The 18,666-nt window shown below is 45.6% G+C and overlaps 2 protein-coding genes across 5 annotated transcripts in view; one reads left to right on the top strand and one right to left on the bottom strand.

Annotated features, from left to right (window-relative positions):
• Nucleotides 1-211: 211 nt before the first annotated feature.
• IKZF5 (IKAROS family zinc finger 5) lies at nt 212-18,632 on the bottom strand. Of its 4 annotated transcripts, XM_070057101.1 has the most exons (6): nt 17,426-17,742; nt 16,922-17,333; nt 16,689-16,824; nt 9,002-9,191; nt 6,952-7,134; nt 212-4,077 (listed from the first exon to the last, which is right to left on the bottom strand). In XM_070057101.1, the coding sequence occupies exons 4-6, from the start codon at nt 9,132-9,134 to the stop codon at nt 3,134-3,136; spliced, it is 1,260 nt and encodes a 419-aa protein (XP_069913202.1). In that variant the 5' UTR covers nt 9,135-9,191; nt 16,689-16,824; nt 16,922-17,333; nt 17,426-17,742; the 3' UTR covers nt 212-3,133. The 4 variants fall into 4 exon arrangements, with proteins under 4 accessions (XP_069913202.1, XP_008248471.2, XP_008248470.2 ...); XM_008250249.4 differs by lacking the exons at nt 16,922-17,333; nt 17,426-17,742 and adding an exon at nt 18,421-18,622; XM_008250248.4 differs by lacking the exons at nt 16,689-16,824; nt 16,922-17,333; nt 17,426-17,742 and adding an exon at nt 18,421-18,632.
• ACADSB (acyl-CoA dehydrogenase short/branched chain) overlaps nt 18,528-18,666 on the top strand; it is a 35,299-nt gene continuing 35,160 nt past the window's right edge. Inside the window, exon 1 of the mRNA XM_051837330.2 lies at nt 18,528-18,660. Within this exon, the coding sequence (XP_051693290.2) occupies nt 18,640-18,660 (21 nt within the window). The 5' untranslated portion in view covers nt 18,528-18,639. The remainder of the gene's footprint in view (nt 18,661-18,666) is intronic.

The following is an 18,666-nucleotide window of genomic DNA, read 5'->3' as shown; positions in this document are numbered from 1 at the left end:
AGGGCTGGGAGGACAGCAGCCACCTCAAATGGATCCTGACTGAAGAAGGGGACCTGGACGGAGACGAGTTGCTGATACTGGAGCCGTCCTCGTCTCTCAGTTGTAATTGATCTTTTCATGGGAGCCAGCAGGGCTATAAAATCTTATTAGCACTGTACATACTGGACAGTAAGTTAAAAAAAGGGTCTTACATTCAAAAAAAAAATCGAGGTCATTAGAAAGTGTTATTTTATTCATATTTTACAAAAGCAAAGCTCATTCCCAATATGAACTACATACTAGATAGAGTTATTTTAGCATTAAACTGCTTTCTGGAATCCCTAAACAATATAGTGTATTTAACAATAATGCAAGTTTTAATTTCGCATACAAAATATGTTCTTTACATCAAAGTCCTTATAACACAAACAAGTTCTAGAAAGCATACACTCTCTAAGACAAAGCAAAAGTCTTAGCAGGGAATCATCTTTCACAACACATTCATTTGATAAATATTTTTATAGAACTTAAAATGAGGTTTATGTCTGAGTTTTTTTCTTTTAGTAATATTCCCTTTGTCAAACAACTCTGCAGACAAATGGCAAAACACTTATTTCTAAAATGAAATAGTACTAGGAACATAAAATGGAATTTTTTCAAAGTAAAAGTCTTGCCTTTACTTTAATCTGAAGTGGTAGCTACATTAGTAAAATCTGAAATAAAATTATTCCCTGTTAATCTCTTCACAGTTTCTTAAAAAAATATCAGTGAAGATAAATTATCTACCAACTTTAAAAATCTATACTTATGTTCACTGAACAAAAATAAATTTAGTTTCACAACATTGCCTTTTAATGGCAAAGTACTATAAATAGTGCATGTTAAACTTTTCCCAACAACTCACTTCTATAAAATATTGGATTAAAAATAAAATGAGAGAAACATTCAATATGTAAGGGAAGGTACTAACATTTTTCCAAATACAGAATTTAACTCAAGGAAAATTTAAATAAAACTCTTCAAAAAGTACAATACCAAGAAAGTTTAAGGTAGATTTCCTTCGAAGTTTCAGTGCATTTACAATTGTAGCTTTTCAGAATTGATACCTTTGGAATACTAACTGTGCTCTCTCAGTAACAGGAGCTTACATTCTAGTTTATAATCATGAAAGAAAAACTTCCATATTTAAGTTAAAAAACTCAAAACATCCATCTTCAGTTGTTAGGGGAAAAAAATGCTTTTGTCACTGTCTGGCCCAAGATGTACAGTCAGTATGTCCACTTTACTGAGAGTTTTCCTCTTCGCTTAATGAATTATTTTTTCTGTTTTGGAGTATTGCTTTTATTTGAATAAAACAGAAGAAAGCAAGCTTCCAAATGACAACCTGTTTCTTGCAACCAGTAAGCACTAGAGCCAAGTTACACATCTGGAAACTGATGCACCACAACGGATCTGAGCTGTGATGTAACCACAGGGCAGGACAACTGTGCACTCAGACCCACAAGGCGTGACAGGGAAGGGAGTTCCAGTCTGGAGAGAGCGTCCTGGATGCTGCTCTCCACCCCAGCTGCGACGCAGGACCTCGTCTGCTTTCCAGCACCGGGGAAGGGTGGAGGGTCATCATCTTGGCACTTGGGTTCTATGGGCGTATACCATCAACATTTCCTTTTTATTTCCTGTAACCGTAGAGGTCCTTTTTGGTTAATAAATGCTTAATAGCTGGGATTCTCTTTAAGAAGCCAATTACTATTTTCAAGATATGAGTCAAATTTAAAACAGGTCTTTTGCAAAGTACACAGAAACCAACAGTTAATAACAGTTATTTTATTTGACCAACTTTCAAAGTAAGCTAGTTATTATACAATATAAAAACAATAGCCTCCTACTCAAAATGAGTTACCCTAGATTTATTTAGCAAGTCTTATTTTATGAACAAATCGAATACCATGTTTAAATAAATTTTATATCCACTTTCACAACTTCTCATCCTTTCCTGCTAAGGCCACAGTTCCGCTCCACACAGCACTGTCACCGCGCGTGGAGACTGGTACAGCTGCGAAGCAGCAGCAGTCTGGACTCAGCATTTTCGAAGGCTCACTCTGACGGAGATGGGAACCTCTGCGCACACAGGCTCTCCTTTCTGTACGTAGACGTCTCCGCACTTTCCCATGCATTTCCACATCCACCTTTTCTTGGAAATTATGACAATAAACGGATAGAAGGTAGAGAAAGGAAACTTCAGAGGTTTTTTTTTTTTAGGAAGGACTGCATTTAATAAGATGGTGACTTCCACTGTACCTCTTTGGTCATCAAAGAAACAGGATAACAGGTTCTCACTATAGTTATTACCCTCACCTGGACTAACGCTGTCAGAAGGATGACATGAAAGGTTCAAACGGAAAGGAAAGAGAAGGCATCTAGCACGCTCGTGTGTTTACCTGTCGTTTTAAGAATAAACTGTTAGTATTAAAAAAAATGAATAACGCCTGTGTGGTTAAACTAAATTTGAATAAACACCATTTTCAACTTATTGAGTTTTTCCTTGTAGAACTTTTGTTTCATAGTTTTATATTTCCTCTTGTAGAAAAAAGATTTACTACACTGAAATAGCTTTATTATCACTTGAAATGAAACTGATTCAACTTAAGGTTTGTGAACCAAAAAGCATTTCAGTTAGGAGCAACCTTATCAAGGGCAATTTCTCTATTAAATACTGAAATAAACTGTAACAGATCTTGTAAGAGAAAATAACTTACTCTCTAAATTTTGAAATATGGCAGAAATAGCATTTTAGCTGCAATTACATACTGAAATATCAGGAGTATGAATAAGCCCAGAGTCTTTACGGATCAGAAATGTAGGAAATTTAAATGAACACCTAATAAGGTTATGACTGCACTCCAATTCTTACATCTAAACAAAAGGAAAAAACAGACATCAATGTACTATGCTAACACATAAATGACCAAACCAGATTTCTATGGGAAAAAAATCGGGGAAAATTTTTCCATTGTCAAATTTGCAATATTCTATAAATATAATGTATGAACCTTAAATCAGCAGACATTAGAAATGACCAAACAAAACAAAAACAACCAAGGTACAAAAGACAAAAAGGCAAAACCCAATAAAACATAATGTGCTAATGTTCCAATCAGTGTTGGTTATGTTGCCCTCTTGCAAAATGACAGGCAAAATCATACTTGTTTTTGCATTTGCATCCACATATGTTGCACTGGAAAGGGTTTTCATACCCATGACATCCCATGTGGATGGTGTAAAGGATGTTGTCTGCGAAGTACATGTCACAGTGCTGGCAGTGGTGCAGAAGCTGAGGGTCCTGGACCGGCAGGGTTGGGGCTGGAGTGCTTGGCTGGCTGTTTCCTATGCTCGGAGTACTCGTATGGGCACTTGGTTCGCTGCTCGGACCGGCCACTGGACTGTAGTTCCTTTGATTATGGGATGGCCGAGGTTCAGGGCTTGTGGGAGAGGAGCTCTGGGGAATGCTTGCTGACACGGCGGAAACTACCGCCTGTGCAGAGGGCTGCTGCACCAGGAAAGGCTTCTCGTCGGGGCAGGGGACGACCTCCGGGGACTCCGGGTTTTGGTTTTCCGGTGGCAAGCTGGGCAACTGTCCCGCTAGTGTCGAGAGCTGACTCAGAGGGTTATCGACCAGGAGCTCCTGGGGGTCCCTTGGGAGGCCACCGGCTGGTGTGGTTTTCGCCATACTTTCGTAGGAGTCAGCCTGGATATTTGGGATTTCGTGGGTAAAGTCGTTAAGGTAGTCTGGTTTCTGAACCACCATGGAAGGTGGACTTAAGTTGATCAGTGCTCTTCTGCTGTACCCCAGATTGCCTGTTTTCTTCTGTAGAACCCCCCACATCTTCTTGCTGGTTAAGGAAGACCTCGTACCTTTAATTGGCACCATTTTATGCTTGCGCCTGCGGTGATGGGACAGGTTACTTCGATCGCTGCAGCGGAAGGAGCACAGTTCACACTTGTACGGTTTTTCTCCAGTATGGGAACGCATGTGGGCTTCCAGGTGGCGCTCATAGGCAGAAGCAAATGGACATAAGTGACATCTATGAGGTTTCTCTCCTGTGTAAAAAGAAAGATGTGGGAGAAACTGCAGCAGTAGCTCATTTATGGCAAGCTTCATGTCTGTCCATTCATTAGATTTGGAATCAAAAATGCTTTTCAAAAATTCACACTGCATAAGATTATTAAAATTTGTAAAGAAACCTACAAACTAAAATAAAGGTTAAGAACTCGCTAGCAACGATTTTTTTAAAAATTTATTTATTTGAGAGGTAGAGTTACAGACAGTGAGGGGGAGAGACAGAGACAGGGGTCTTCCCTCCATTGGTTCACTCCCCAGACGGCCACAACAGCTGGAGCTATGCCCAGCCAAAGCCAGGAGCCAGGTGCTTCCTCTGGTCTCCCATGTGGGCGCAGGGGCCCAAGGACTTGGGTCATCCTCCACTGCTTTCCCAGGCCACAGCAGAGAGCTGGATCGGAAGAGGAGCATCTGGGACTCGAACCGGCGCCCACATGGGATGCCAGCACCGCAGGCGGAGGATTAACCCACTATGCCACGATGCCGGCCCCACTAGCAACAATTTGAAATGCAAATATATATTCTACTAGCCAATATTGTATGAAAATTGTTGGAGCCAGTGTTGTGACCTAATAGGTTAAGCCACTACCTCCAGTGCCAGCATCCCACATGGGCACCAGTTCAAGTACTGGGTACTCCCTTTCAATCCAGCTCCCTGTTAGTGAACCTGGGAAATCAGTAGAAGATGGCCCAAGTCTTTGAGGCCCTGCACCCACATGGGAGACCCAGATGAAGCTCACGGCTCCTGGCTTTGGCTTGGTCCAGCCTTGGCTGTTTTGCAGCCATTTGAAGAGTGAACCAGAGGATGGAAAATTCTGTGTGTGTGTGTAACTTGCAAATACATTTATAAAAAAGAAAACTGCTATGGCTTTAACTGGCATTTGGGAAAAGAAATAGTACAACCGACAGCAATACTCTATAATAATCCATATACTGGCCAGTGCCGCAGCTCAATAGGCTAATCCTCCGCCTGCGGCACCTGCACACTGGGTTCTAGTCCCGGTAGGGGCGCCGGATTCTTTCCCGGTTGCCCCTCTTCCAGGCCAGCTCTCTGCTGTGGCCAGGGAGTGCAGTGGAGGATGGCCCAAGTGCTTGGGCCCTGCACCCCATGGGAGACCAGGAGAAGCACCTGGCTCCTGGCTTTGGATCAGCGCGGTGCGCCGGCCGCAGCACGCTGGCCGTGGCGACCATTGGAGGGTGGACCAACGGCAAAAAGGAAGACCTTTCTCTTTCTCTCTCACTGTCCACTCTGCCTGTCAAAAAATAAATAAATAAATAAATAAATAACCCATATACTACTACTGTAGGTGATTCCCTACATATAAATGATTTTATCAGGGGCCAGCGCTGGGATGCAGTGTTAAGCTGCCAGCTGCAATGTCAGCACCCCACGTGGGCACTGGTTCAAGTCCTGGCTGCTCCACTTCCAATCCAGCTTCCTGCAAATGGCCTGGGAAAGCAGCACAGGATGGCCTGAGTGTCTGAGCAGCTGCCGCCCACGTGCAGACCAAGACGGAGTTCCAGGCTCCTCCCTTTGGCTGTTGCGGCCACTTGAGGGGTGAAACAATGTAAGGTATGGTTATGTCTCTCCCTCTCTTTCTGAAACTCTGCTCGTCAAGTAAATAAATCAATCTTAATTATTATTTTTATCAACAGTATGTCTCAGAGTAACTTAACCATGTAAACATTTACACATAAACTCTTTTCCATACATATTTAGAGAAACAAATACGCATACCCTGTCCTCAGGAAAAAAAATAAAAGTCCTAATATGAAATAGAAAACTCAAAAATCAAAACGGGCCTCCTCATCCAAGTACGAGCCAGCGCCGTGGCTCAATAGGCTAATCCTCCGCCTTGCGGCGCTGGCACACTGGGTTCTAGTCCCAGTTGGGGCACCGGATTCGGTCCCGGTTGCCCCTCTTCCAGGCCAGCTCTCTGCTATGGCCTGGGAGTGCAGTGGAGGATGGCCCAAGTGCTTGGGCCCTGCACCTCATGGGAGACCAGGAGAAGCACCTGGCTCCTGCCTTCAGATCAGCGCGGTGCGCCGGCTGCAGCGCGCCGCGCCGGCTGCAGCGCGCCGGCCATGGCGGCCATTGGAGGGTGAACCAATGGCAAAAAGGAATGCTATAACTAGTACTCATCCAAGTATGAATGATGCAAAGTGTTCCTTCAAAACCGCCAACACTTCCATACCTTGCAACTCCTCAGCTGCCAGAACTAACAATTTTAGTTATTAGCACTGCTAGCTGAAGACTCCCAGGTATGTAAAATGCACATTTGCAACATGAGGTTTGGAGTCATTCAAGAGTGCCTGATGCCCTGTGAAGCTCTGGGGGTACATACAACGCTGGCCTCGTCACAGTCCCTGTCCCTGAGAGGTGTTCAGGCCACCACCACTGTGTCACATGTGAGCACGGGGTGCATGGGCACAGAGGATGACCCCTGGTCTGCTCTTGGGAGGGGCCGGGACGAGAGTCAGGGAGGTTTCTCAGAAGAGGGGACAGCTCTGGTGAGAACTGAGGTTAGCAGCAGTCTGCCACCGCACAGAACTTTTTCCCCTTTCTGCAACTGGAACAAGCTGGTGAGGATAAAGATAAAAACGTGACCCCTTCACACTGCCTTCAGCATTTGCCTCTCCAATCTGAGAGGCAGATGATGGGGAGAAGTTATCTGGATCGAGCCGGAGAATGGCTAAGGCAAGGAAAGCTCTCCAAGGGCCTCCCTCCCTCCCACCTGTCTGCTGTCATTCTTTGTAAAAAAAAAAGAATCACTTCTCCACGTATTCAACACTTGCACAACACACCAACCCTCTCCAGCCCTAAAGCAACGCCTCTCCAGTAGTTTCTGCATTACCTGTGTGGATTCTAATATGTTCGATGAGCCGGGCGGTTCCTTTGCTGGCATAGTTGCAGTACCGACACTTAAGCTTCCCATCAAACGTCCTTTCAAACCCGTCTACTAACATTCCTGAGTTTTCATCCAGAGAGACTTCGACAGACGGGTGATCAAGTCCATTTTGGTCACCCTCTGTTCCAGCTATAAACAAGTGTAGCAGAAGAAATTATGCATCTCAGAGTCAACTCAATTTAGCATTTTAGTCTTAAGTGGCTGAAAATCTTTGATAAACTGACAGTGCACTTCCCACAAAACGTCAATTCATAAAGCATCACACACTTTCTGAGCTGAGGCTAATTCTGTATAAAAGCAGAATTGTAGAACCTTGTACAGGGGAACCTCCAGGTACCTCTACGTAAATCCTAGCAGTCTTCAACATGCTTTTGAAGAAAACAGGTGAGGAGACAGAAAGGAATAGAGAGTCTCATTAGGAGTGATGGCACAGTCACACTCAAGTGCTGGGGACTCTAGCCATCCCTACAACTAATAACTGGCAGTCATAATCCCCCTGAAGCCCTAACTCAGTTCACTGTAGCCTAGAGTGATTCATTTTTTCACACCTCCACTGCACTACATTTAGGAGTTAAAATTCTAATTAAGCTAAAAAGAAAAACATTGTGCATGAACATTAGGATTCTAAATTCAGAGCGTCTTAGAGCCTGGTTGTTTACTTTTAATCTAATGTGGCGGCATCTTCATATAGAGACACTGAAAGGGCAGGTGCTCTGAAGGAGTCAAAGTTGTGGGGGACACCTCTGACCTCTTGAGGCCCACTCAAGGCACCCGTACACTTGGCATTAGGAAGGGAATTGTTATTCCTACAGCTTCCTGGGAAAGGACCTCCGCTTCAACCCAGGAGGCAGCAGTACTGTCCCCTAATTCAAGCCCAGCTCCACTGTTTCACCTCCCCCTCCCCAGAAGAAGACAAGTGATTCTGCTGGTTGGGTAAGTCCAATATCCAACTAGGCCACTGTACCGGCAGGACAAGGCGCCTTCCTCTCACTGCTTTCCCAAGCCCAATGAGTCTCAAATTTTGATTGTGTATGAATTATTAAAATTATGAGGATCTTATTAAAATTGATTCTGATCCACTAGATCTAGGGTGGGCCTGGTGTTCTGCACTTCTAACAAGCTCCTGGGTGATGCCTGGTCCCTATTGTCAGGGATCAGCAAGCTTCTTCTACAGAGGTGAGAAACTAAACACTTCTGGCTTTGTGTGCCATCTGGTTTCTATAACAACTACTCAGCTCTGCTGTTGTGGCATAAAAGCAGCCATAGAAAATATGTAAACCAGCAAGTATGCTGTATTCCAATAAACTTTATAGATGGAACTGAAGTTAAATTTCAATTTTCATATGTAATGGCATTATTCTTGATTTTTTTTTTCAGGCATTTTAAGATACCAAAACCACTCTTAGCTTGTAGAAAACAGCAGTCCAGATGAGGCCCATCTGTAGGCTGTAGGCTGCAGTTTGCTAATCTCTGAGTCAAGTTTAAAAATGTATTCCCAATCTGTGGGTGATTAGCAAACCAGACACACGTTACTACCCCAGCAGGCTCAAACAGGCTGCTGTTTTCTCTAACCTAGTTTCTCTCCTCAGATGGATGTACACGGTCATCCTAGAGACTCCTAGTTTGGTGTCGGGTCTAACCCACATTTCCCAATGGCTGAATCCTCGGTGTCACGAGGCTGCTGTTTGATCCCTTCTGGGTTCCTCAAGCTCACCGTTAGCTGAGACCCTTGAGGACAGGGAACCTCAACTTAGAAGCCCTGATCTGCCAGCAAGACCGGAACCCATGGCTGGACCATGATAGTCTCTCCTCCAGTCAAAAGTCAACAACAGGTTTAAAGGAGGCAGGGGGATGCCCTGTATCTCTCCAGGGAAAAAGAACAGAATGATTTCCATTAGTGAACGGTCTCCACCCTACGGATAACTAACTACACACAGCATAAGAACATGCAGAAAACGCAGACGAGAAGGGTGTAATAGCATCGAGATCAGTCTACCTCCCTGAAGAGCCTCGGCTTCTTTGTCCCCACTCACTGATCCAGAGATCATGTTCACGTGGTGGGTCTGCTGGGTCAGGTACTCCTGGAAGTCCTTCACGAAGTCCAGCGGCTCTGGTTTCTTCTCACCCATCTTTGCTCGCTTGTTTGTTTTTTTCAAGTTTACAGTTTGTTATACCTAGAAAATAAACTGAAATAATTTTATGTTATTTAGGGAGATGTAGTACATAACAAAAACAATAGCAACAGTAACAAAAACTATTTTGTGCAAGGCATTATACAGAGAAACAGAATACACCAATTCCTTTAAATATCTCATAATCTTCCTGGTAAACTAATGAAGACATGAAGACACTCACAGAATGGGACAAAGTAAACACATTTAATAATTAAACTTAGGCACAGAGGATGGATACAAATTAGAGAGAGAAAATGAGCCTAGATGAAAGAAATGAGCGTGTACAGTGAAGGAAACAGTAAAGAAACCCCACAGCCCAGTCAGGGAGATCTTCCCTGATGGTGCACACGCTGCCCATCACAGCTGCTACTTGCCACATGTAGCTACCGTGCACTTGAAAAGTGGTTTATACAAATTATTTTCAATTTTTTTCTCTTGGTTAATTAAGTTGGAATAGCCACATACAGCTAGCGACTACCATCAAAAGCTCTTAGCTCAGTGCTCACATGAATGAGCCAGCAGTCTAGAAATAGGTGGTCTAACAAGCGGGAGTGGCAACATTTTCCTCAAGGGCCAAAGGGTAAATACTTCAGGCTCTGCTGCCCGTGCCCGGCTCTGCTGCAGTGACAGACACGTTTTCAACTTTACAATGGTGCAAAAGGCACATGCGTTCAGTAGAAGGCACATTTCAAGTTCTGAGGCTGGACCTTTCCCCAGGCCATTGCTATCACTGTGAGGGTCCCTCCTGATGCTGGGTAGGGCAGTGACTACATTCCCAGAGCCCCCGATCACCAGGGGAATCGACCAATTGTCTGCAGTGCGCCGCGTTGCAAAGCCAGGAGGCTCGGTTGGCTACATGGATTAAATGCATTTTTAACTTACTGTATTTTCAATTTACAGTGAGTTTCCTGACCCAATACCATCATAAGTCAAGAAGCATTTGTGGCCATTTTCAATAAAATTATCTTTTCAAAAACAGGCAGATTTGGCCTGCAACCCATTGTGTCCCAACCCCTGCTCTAGAAGTATCCAAATCATCGCCTCTACCACCCATCATCCTACACACTCAAACTGGAAGGGGAAAAATGGAGGAAAAAAACCTCTGATACTGGTGTAGAGGGGAAAAGTCCCTTGTGAGATTTTGTAATCACACATGGTCCTCATGTAGGTTTCTGGTCCAAAATCACAAATCAAATGAACAGGAAGTTCTTCACTAAGAACAAGATGAAGGAAACTATCCCTGGGGGACAAAGATCTTTTCTTCCAGTAAAAATATCTTATGCAAATGAATATGATTCTCCTTAATTATATACTATGCTAAAATTTCCTATTTAATGAGTCATTTTCCATTTTAAAAAATGTCATCTTTATAGCCAATAATAGTCACCTAAAGTTAATGATTACACTCTTCTCAACACATATGTTTAACTTTTCTTTTAAATTTAGCATATGTCCAAAAAAAGCACATTAAGGGTGGTGCTCAATGAGTCATCACAAAGTGAACACGTCCTTGGAGTCAGCCCCATGTGTGCCCTTCCAGTCCAGCCCCTGCGGCCCTGCCAAGGGTTATCACCAACCTGCTGCTGACATTTGATCAGTTTTGTCCATTGTACACTACAAACCTCTGGCTCTGTCATTCAACATTTTGATGCTGAGAGTCATCTGTATTGTTACATGCAGCTGAAATTTGTTCATTTTCATTTCACTGAAGTATGCATGACCGTGCTACAATTAATAACACTAATTTATCCAGCTGTACTGCTCCAGAATCCCTGAACTCATTCGGCTGTTGTGAGTAAAGTTTCTATAAACCACACATCTACTGGTTAACTATGCACACATTTCTGTTGGTTGTACAGGAATGAAATGAAATTGTTGGGTCAAAGGGTACACATATATTTAGCATTAAATAATGCCAAATAATTTCTCAGTGAGTACACCAATTTATACTCCCACGGGGTGAACAGGAGTTCTGCTGTTCCATATCCTCATCAGTACTTGGGTATTTTTTGCCTTTTTGATTTTAATCATTCTAGCGGGTGAGTGTTGGAATTACACCAGTGATAATTTGTTGGTTTCTTGATTAATGAAGTTGTATACTTTTTAATATGTTAATAAGTCATTTAGACAACCTCTTTTTTAGTAACAACTGCTTAATTTATCGTTTTCTATTGGGTTGTCTTTTTCTAACACATAAGAGTTCTTTGACATTCTTGGATATGAGTTCTTTAATAGATATGTGTGTTCTAAGCATTTTCAGTACCTTCTTCCACTCTGCGGCTGCCTTCTCAATCTCAATTTTAACTTTTGATGAACAGAAGTTCTTAATATAGTTCAATCTACCCACTTTTTCTATTTAGAGTTGTGACCTAATTAAGGAATCCTTGAAGATGTTCTGTATTTTCTTTTGAAAAGTTTCAGTATGTTTTTACCTTCCATATTTTTATGTGGAATTCAGTTTTGTGTATGATGTGAGGTAGAGACAAACATTTTTTCAAGGAGATTTCCAGCTCCCAACAATGTGCATGTGACAGACAAGCCTTCTCTACTGGCTCTGTGTCACCTTTTGAAATCAGGTGGTTAGACCTGTAGCTCTATTCTGAAAACTCTGTTATTGCCTATTCTTGCAGCCATACTATACAGTTTTAATAGTAAGTCTTCCTATCTCAGTAACTTAATTCCAGCCGTGTTTTCTTTTCTCGTTCAAGCATGTCTCGACTGCTCTGGGTCCTTCTCAGCCCAAGCGTGTAAGTGACAGGACTGGGCCTGAGGAATGAGGAGTTTCCACAAAAGCACATTTCCCAGTTCACAAACACTTGATCAACTTTTAAGGAATCAAAACTTCTACTCTGACTTAGCCGGAAGTCCTCTGCAGACAGACCACCCTTTGATTACGTGGGACACCCTCAAGAACAGTGAAGGACACTGCTGTTTGTCGTTTTCTGGTCCCAGACTGGTGTGTTTGGTTTATTCTTGTCTTCCTCTCTCCTTACACGCAATCAGTTCTCTGTCCTGAACACAGTTAGGCAAGTAAGGACCTTGACTAAATTCTCACCTTAATACAGCTCTTTGGGAATAGTTCTTTACTCCCTTCTTAGAAGCCATCCAGGGGTTTTTGAAAATTATCATTATTACTGCAGCTGTCACTATTTTCTAGAAAGCTGAGACTACTGAAAGTCTGTCCTGTGAATAAACAGAATATTGTGGTGTGAGGCCAAGCTCGCCAACTTTAAGTTTTGGAACAGGAAAGGACTGCTCTCAATCTTAGTTTCCCATTTTGTAAAATGATAAAAGGAAAGCAGCAGAAGATGGTCCAGGTACTTGGACCCCTGCACCCACATGGAGACCCGGATAAAGCTCCTGGCTCCTGGCTTCAGCTTGGCCCAGCCTTTTGAGGACTGTTCTAGCCATTTGGGGAGTGAACTAGCTAATGGAAGATCTCTCTCTCTCTCCCTCTCCCTCTCCCCCTTTCCCTGTAACTCTGCCTTTAGAATAAATAAATAAATAAATCAGGTTTTTTTTTTTTAAATGGGATAATACTACCTACTGTCAATGCTATCTTAAGTTTTACAGGTAAGGGTATGTAAAGTATCTCTCATCATGAATAGCATATGGGCCGGCGCCGCGGCTCACTAGGCTAATCCTCTGCCTAGCGGCACCGGCACACTGGGTTCTAGTCCCGGTCAGGGCGCCAGATTCTGTCCCGGTTGCCCCTCTTCCAGGCCAGCTCTCTGCTGTGGCCAGGGAGTGCAGTGGAGGATGGCCCAAGTGCTTGGGCCCTGCTCCCCATGGGAGACCAGGAGAAGCACCTGGCTCCTGCCTTCGGATCAGCGCGGTGCGCCAGCCGCAGCGCACCGGCCGTGGCGGCCACTGGAGGGTGAACCAACGGCAAAGGAAGACCTTTCTCTCTGTCTCTCTCACTATCCACTCTGCCTATAAAAAAAAACAAAAACAAAACAACAACAAAAAAAACACCACCACATGGTAGGCTCTCAATGATAATTATTTTTGCAGCAAAAAAAAAAAAAGGTTATACTTCGGATTAAGGAATCCTTCAACGTCTCAAAGTATTTTTTCTTGTTCTATCAGTTCATCAGCCTGGCTGCAAAATATTCTGCGCTTCTACTTGTCCCTTTGTTACAATGAAACCATCTAAATCTCATTAATTCGTACACCCCAATTAGCAATTTCCTAAACTTGTCTCTTTTTACTTTACTTTTAGGCCAACTCTGTAAATCCCTGCTTTTGTCTGGCAGACCTTTCTCAATTTTATGGATTACTGTTAGCTTTGGATCAGTCTGTCTCATCCACCCCTCCACCTCCTGATCTTAATCTGTTTTCTTGCTGAATACCACAGACTGGTAATTCACAAGGAACAGAGGTTTCCGAGCATTCAGTTCCGAGGCTAGAAGGCCCGAGAGCACCCACTGAAGGCCTTCTTACTGCATCAGAACACGGCCAGAGCAGGCTGCTCGCTCAAGTCTCCCTTCTCACAAAACCACTAAGACCATCACTGGGCCCACCCTCAGGACCTCAGATCACTCCAATGGCCTCCCAGGGGGCTGCCTCCAAACACCATTAACACATGAATGGGGGATGAAGTTTCCAACACAGGCATTTTGGGGGGACTCATTAAAAACCACAAAACGCCCAGGTTTCCTTGAACTGATTCTGTTTCAGTTCAGAACTGATTCTGTACTGTTGTGTTGTGTGCGTATAGTTGACTCTGCTGATTACTTGTTCTTTAAATTTTGCTCTTTGGTTAGAAAACAAACTAGTCAGCTCCAGTGGAAAAGAATAAAAACCAGGAAATTATTTTTTAAATTGTAAGGCCCTACAGATTGCCTATGTTCTAATTATAAAAATTAAGAAAGAAACCACAAGACATACACTGCAACTCAGCATCACTTCTTGCCTGTCAACCATATAAAAACTCATCTGTTTCCACTGAATGTACTTGACAGGCCTCAATAAGCACAAACCTCACCACATCTTGATTAGAAGCATCACGCTGCTACAGCACAACATGTGACAGTGCAGCAAATACACTGGACTGTCAGTAAGCAAGCAGAAGAAAGTGGCATTTTTCCACATTCATCCCAAGTTTAAGAACACAAATGAACTTAATTACAGACGCTGGCTGGCATATTTTGACAGTTCCGACTATTATCACATTGTCACACTATGAGCTGCACTGTGTTCCCTGCCGTAAACTGTATGCTGGTTTTCAGTCACAGTGCATGATGGACCTGGGGAAGCAAAAAAGGGTACCAAAGAGAGAGGCACACTGGCAACACGAAGGAGGCTCAGACCAGAAACCGAAGCTGCCGACCTGGCTGACAGTCTTGAGGCACCAACTGGGTGTCGTTTCCTCTGCAAGCGTTCTAAGTGCCCGCTGACCTCTCCAGCTGCATCCCAGCTGCCCACACACAGCAAGCACACGGCCCGACAGAGCTCCAGGTGGGACAGAGCCAAGAATTCAGGAGCTGAAGTCTACGTGGACTCCTCATCTGAAAACATAGCTTTCTCCATCTCAAGTCAAACTCTGAAAGCAGATACATGGGAAAAGAACAACACATCTGAGCTGGCACCATGGCGCAGTGCGGTAGGCCTCCATCTGAGCAACGCATAGGAGTGCCGGCTCCAGCCCCGGCTGCTCCACGTCCCATCCAGCTCCCTGCTCATGTGCCTGGGAAAGCAACAGGCCCACGTGCTTGGGGCCCTGCCACCAATATGGGAGACCAGGATGGAGGTGCAGGTTGCTTCCAGCCTGGCCCAGGCCCGGTCACTGCGGCCACTGCTCTCCAAATGGGGGAGTGAGCCAGCAGATGAAAGATCTCGCTCCCCCATCTCCATTACTCTGCCTTTCAAATAAATCAATCAATCTTAAAAAAAAAAAACTAATTCTGAAACTACAGAAGACTTCTGGTTATAAAAAGGTCTTCCGTTCAAACCATTTTCCTGTCTTAGTACAGTCTCAGGACTGAAGGATAAATCGAAGAACTCCACAAATCAACTGATAGCCAAAGTTTCCTCAAAGCCACTGATAAAGCCTAAAACCCTTGTGAACACAGCATAGTTATCTACTTTAGGAAATCAGCAAACCATATTTTTTTCTCTAGTGATACTATTCTAGCCATGAATGCAATACCTTGCAGCTTGTTAGTCACAAATTACTTACACAAAATTTCAGTGTGCAAAATCGTGTCATCAGAAAAGAAACTAGCATTCTCCAGCGTCACTACAGATCTGGGTGGTGTATTCCGAGCCGGATCACTCCTTCCTGAACTAAATGTCTGTGTCCCCCAAAACGTGTATGTTGAAATCCTATCCCCCAACATGATGGTATTGGAGTGGGGTGGAGCCCTCTGCATGGGCTAAGTGCCCTGTAAGAACGAACACGGAGAACCTGCTTCCTCTCTGCCAGGGCAGACACAACCAGAAAGCCGGCGCTGACGCTGCCAGGGTCCTACACCTCCCAGTCCCAGAACCACGGGAAACGCTGGTTCACACCACACAGCCTACAGGAATTTGTTACAGCAGCCTGAATCAGGACAGACATCCAATCATCTCAACCAGACTTGGTGATCCTTAGAGTCCTTCTGGTGGGTACTGTCACTACATTAGGCTGAGTCTAGCATGGACCTCCAGGGGTGCAGGTTAAAGAGAAACTGGCTGGAGTATGCATACGTTATTTTATGCCAATAGCTCCCCACAAACCATCCATCTGAAGCTCAAAAACCATGCCTTTATAAAACAACCAGCGGCTACAGGAGGAAAAAGACTTGAGAATTAAGCTCTGATAGCCCAAAAGAACATGAAAACCTCTATACATTCAAGCAGTAATTTGAGCTACTTCCTTAGTTTCTTGTAAAGGATTTATTCTGTAAGAAGTCTTCTGATTTTTCTTTAGTCTCAAATTATGAATGGGAAGCTGTCGATCAATACAAGTATACACACACACAGAGTCTTCTTAACCAGGAGCTAACTTGCTTAGAACAGAGGCAGCAAGACGTGAACTAGAGGGCAACCACAACTATGAAAGAGAACACAACAGGGAACCGGAGAGGAGGTTTCAATCTACCCTCCTCCCACAATCCACTTTTAATAAACTATGGGAGAAATTTGAAACTGTGATGGGCAAACAGCAGACTGTGTTTCACTGACTTAGCTTTCCTTGGAAAAGTGTTTAATGGTCACGACACACGAGGACTGCTCAGCGGCTAACTTATACAGCGACTTCATGTGGGCTGAGGCAGGCCTGCATGTAGAAAGTGAGCAGAGTTCAAGAGCTGCGTTGCTTCTACAGGCGGAGAACTACAGTCACTGCCACAAATACTGTGAGCGGAGGTGAGACCCCATCTGAACGGAGTGGCATGGCCTTTCCCAGATTTCACGAGTGTCAAAAGCTCTCTGAAGACAGAAAGGAATGAGACTTTGAGAACATAATGTAAAACAGAAATAAAATCATGTTGGAAGAAATCTAAAAGAGGAGTTATACGATCTAACCTTTTCACCCCAAATCAGTTCCTTTTTCTTGCCACTCCAACATTGAGGAAATTGAAATTTACTCTGCAGATACACCAAGGGACTACAAAAGGCCGTGGAGGGAATCTGAACTAAAATCGAAAAGCCACACAGAGGTCTGCAAAGAAAAGCACACCACAAATCAAACACGCTGAAACAAAAACTCAATTAGCAGGCAGGTTTAATAAGACAATAAAATCACGTGCCAACCTTACCAGTGCTTTAGCCGAAAAGAAACCTAAGCTGACAGACAGCAAAGTCACAACTACACAGGGTCACTCGAGGCAGTTACCACCTCTCCACTGATGGTCGCCTGAGGACTTTATTCTTGGGGTTGGGGCTGTGGCGTAGCGGGTAAAGCCGCCGCCTGCAGTGCCGGCATTCCATATGGGCGCAGGTTCAAGTCCCGGCTGCTCCACTTCTGATCCCTCTCCCTGCAAAGGTGCTTGGGAAAGCAGTAGAAGATGGCCCAAGCCCTTGGGCCCCTGCACCCACGTGGGAGACCCGGAAGAAGCTCCTGGCTCCAGGTCGGCACAGTTCTGGCTGCTGCGGCCAACTGGGGAGTGAACCAGCGGATGGAACACTTCTCTCTCTCTCTCTTTGCCTCTGTCTCTCTGGAACTCTGCCCTTCAAATAAATAAATAAGTCTTTAAAAAAATCTTATTCTTGGCAAATTTTTCACGTCTTTCTGAATCCACGCATTTGTTCACAGTACTTACAAAAGGGTCAAACCGAGTCCTGCTGAACAGCCACAGTGGCATAAAAGCAATGCATCAGATTTGCATGGGAAAATATCTGTAGGAGACGGTTAAAATAAAAACCCTCCATGCACACCCAACCAGGCACGCCGGGTTCTGGTCTTTAATGTATTCTTTCTTAACGCGAAACAGGTTTTCGGGTTCACACTCGACCACTAGGGGGTAAGAACCCCTAATGCCTCAATTCAGCTCTCGGGAATATCTTCATTTCTGTCTGTGATGGAGGCTCGGCAGTCATCGAAATTAAATGGAATTTAGAACTTGTTAGTCCAAATGTTCTTTAAAAAAAAAATTTTAAGAAAGTTTTGCTTCTCTTAAACCCAATTTTCTGAGCTCTCGCAATCTAGTCGCTCCTCTTTCCGGCTCTGGTCAGCACATTAGGAGGACGCGACAGGGGCCGAGCGTTCGTGCCAGCCAGCACACGGCCAGCCGCAGACCCCGGTCCCCGGGAAGCCCCGAACGCACCGCGGCAGGTCCTGGCCCGCAAGGGCCTCCCCGGCTCCGCGTCCCCCGGCTCCGCGCGCGGTGCGGGAGCAGCGAATCAGACCGGGTCGCGGGATGAAGGCGACGCTTCCGCGAGCCCTCGCGGCCGGCAGCCCGGACCCCGTCGGGGCGGCATCCTCGCCAGGTCCGCAGCGCCGGGAGCAGGCGCCGGGCGGACCCGCGCCCCCGGGGCCCGGGAGGGCGCCCCGCACAACCACCTGTGGGAGCCGCGGGCAGCCCCCGCAGCCTCCGAGCTCCTGCCCGACCGGGCCCCGGCGGCCGCGGGCGCCGCGAACCGCCCGGGTCGTGACCCTGCCCCACTGCGGGCCACGCCCGACCTCGCCGGCTCGGGCTGAGGCTCGGGCGGGGTCCGCCGGCCCGCCGCGAACCCGGCTCTCCCGCATCCCGCCGCGCCTTCGCATCCGCCCCGCTCCGCCGCGTCGCCGCCGTCCGGGCCGCAGCCAGCTACCCACCTCCTGACCACCACACCGAGTGACCCCCACCACCTCGGTCAACGCTGCCGCCGCCGCCGCCGCCGTCGCCGTCGCCGCCGTCTTCGTCACCGTCGCCGCCATGTTTGTTGTGTCTCCGGTTCCCTTCCCGCCCCCCTGCGCCGCTCAAGTCTCGCGCGAGCCCGGCGGAGGGCGAAGCGGAGGAGGGCGCGGCATGACTCTCCGGGAGCGCCGTAGGCGATGGGGGCGGGGCCTAGGAAGGTGTGT

This window comes from Oryctolagus cuniculus, chromosome 15 (assembly GCF_964237555.1).
Source record: "Oryctolagus cuniculus chromosome 15, mOryCun1.1, whole genome shotgun sequence".
Lineage (NCBI taxonomy): Eukaryota > Metazoa > Chordata > Mammalia > Lagomorpha > Leporidae > Oryctolagus > Oryctolagus cuniculus.
This window is presented reverse-complemented; position numbering and strand designations above follow the sequence as displayed.

Coding starts and splice junctions, on each gene's coding strand:
- IKZF5 (XM_008250248.4), bottom strand. CDS start 9,134: ATGGGTGAGAAGAAACCAGAGCCGCTGGACTTCGTGAAGGACTTCCAG. Junction 7,135..9,001: donor AGCCGAGGCTCTTCAGGGAG/GTAGACTGATCT, acceptor ACTTGTTTATAG/CTGGAACAGAGGGTGACCAA. Junction 4,078..6,951: donor ACATATTAGAATCCACACAG/GTAATGCAGAAA, acceptor CTTTTTACACAG/GAGAGAAACCTCATAGATGT.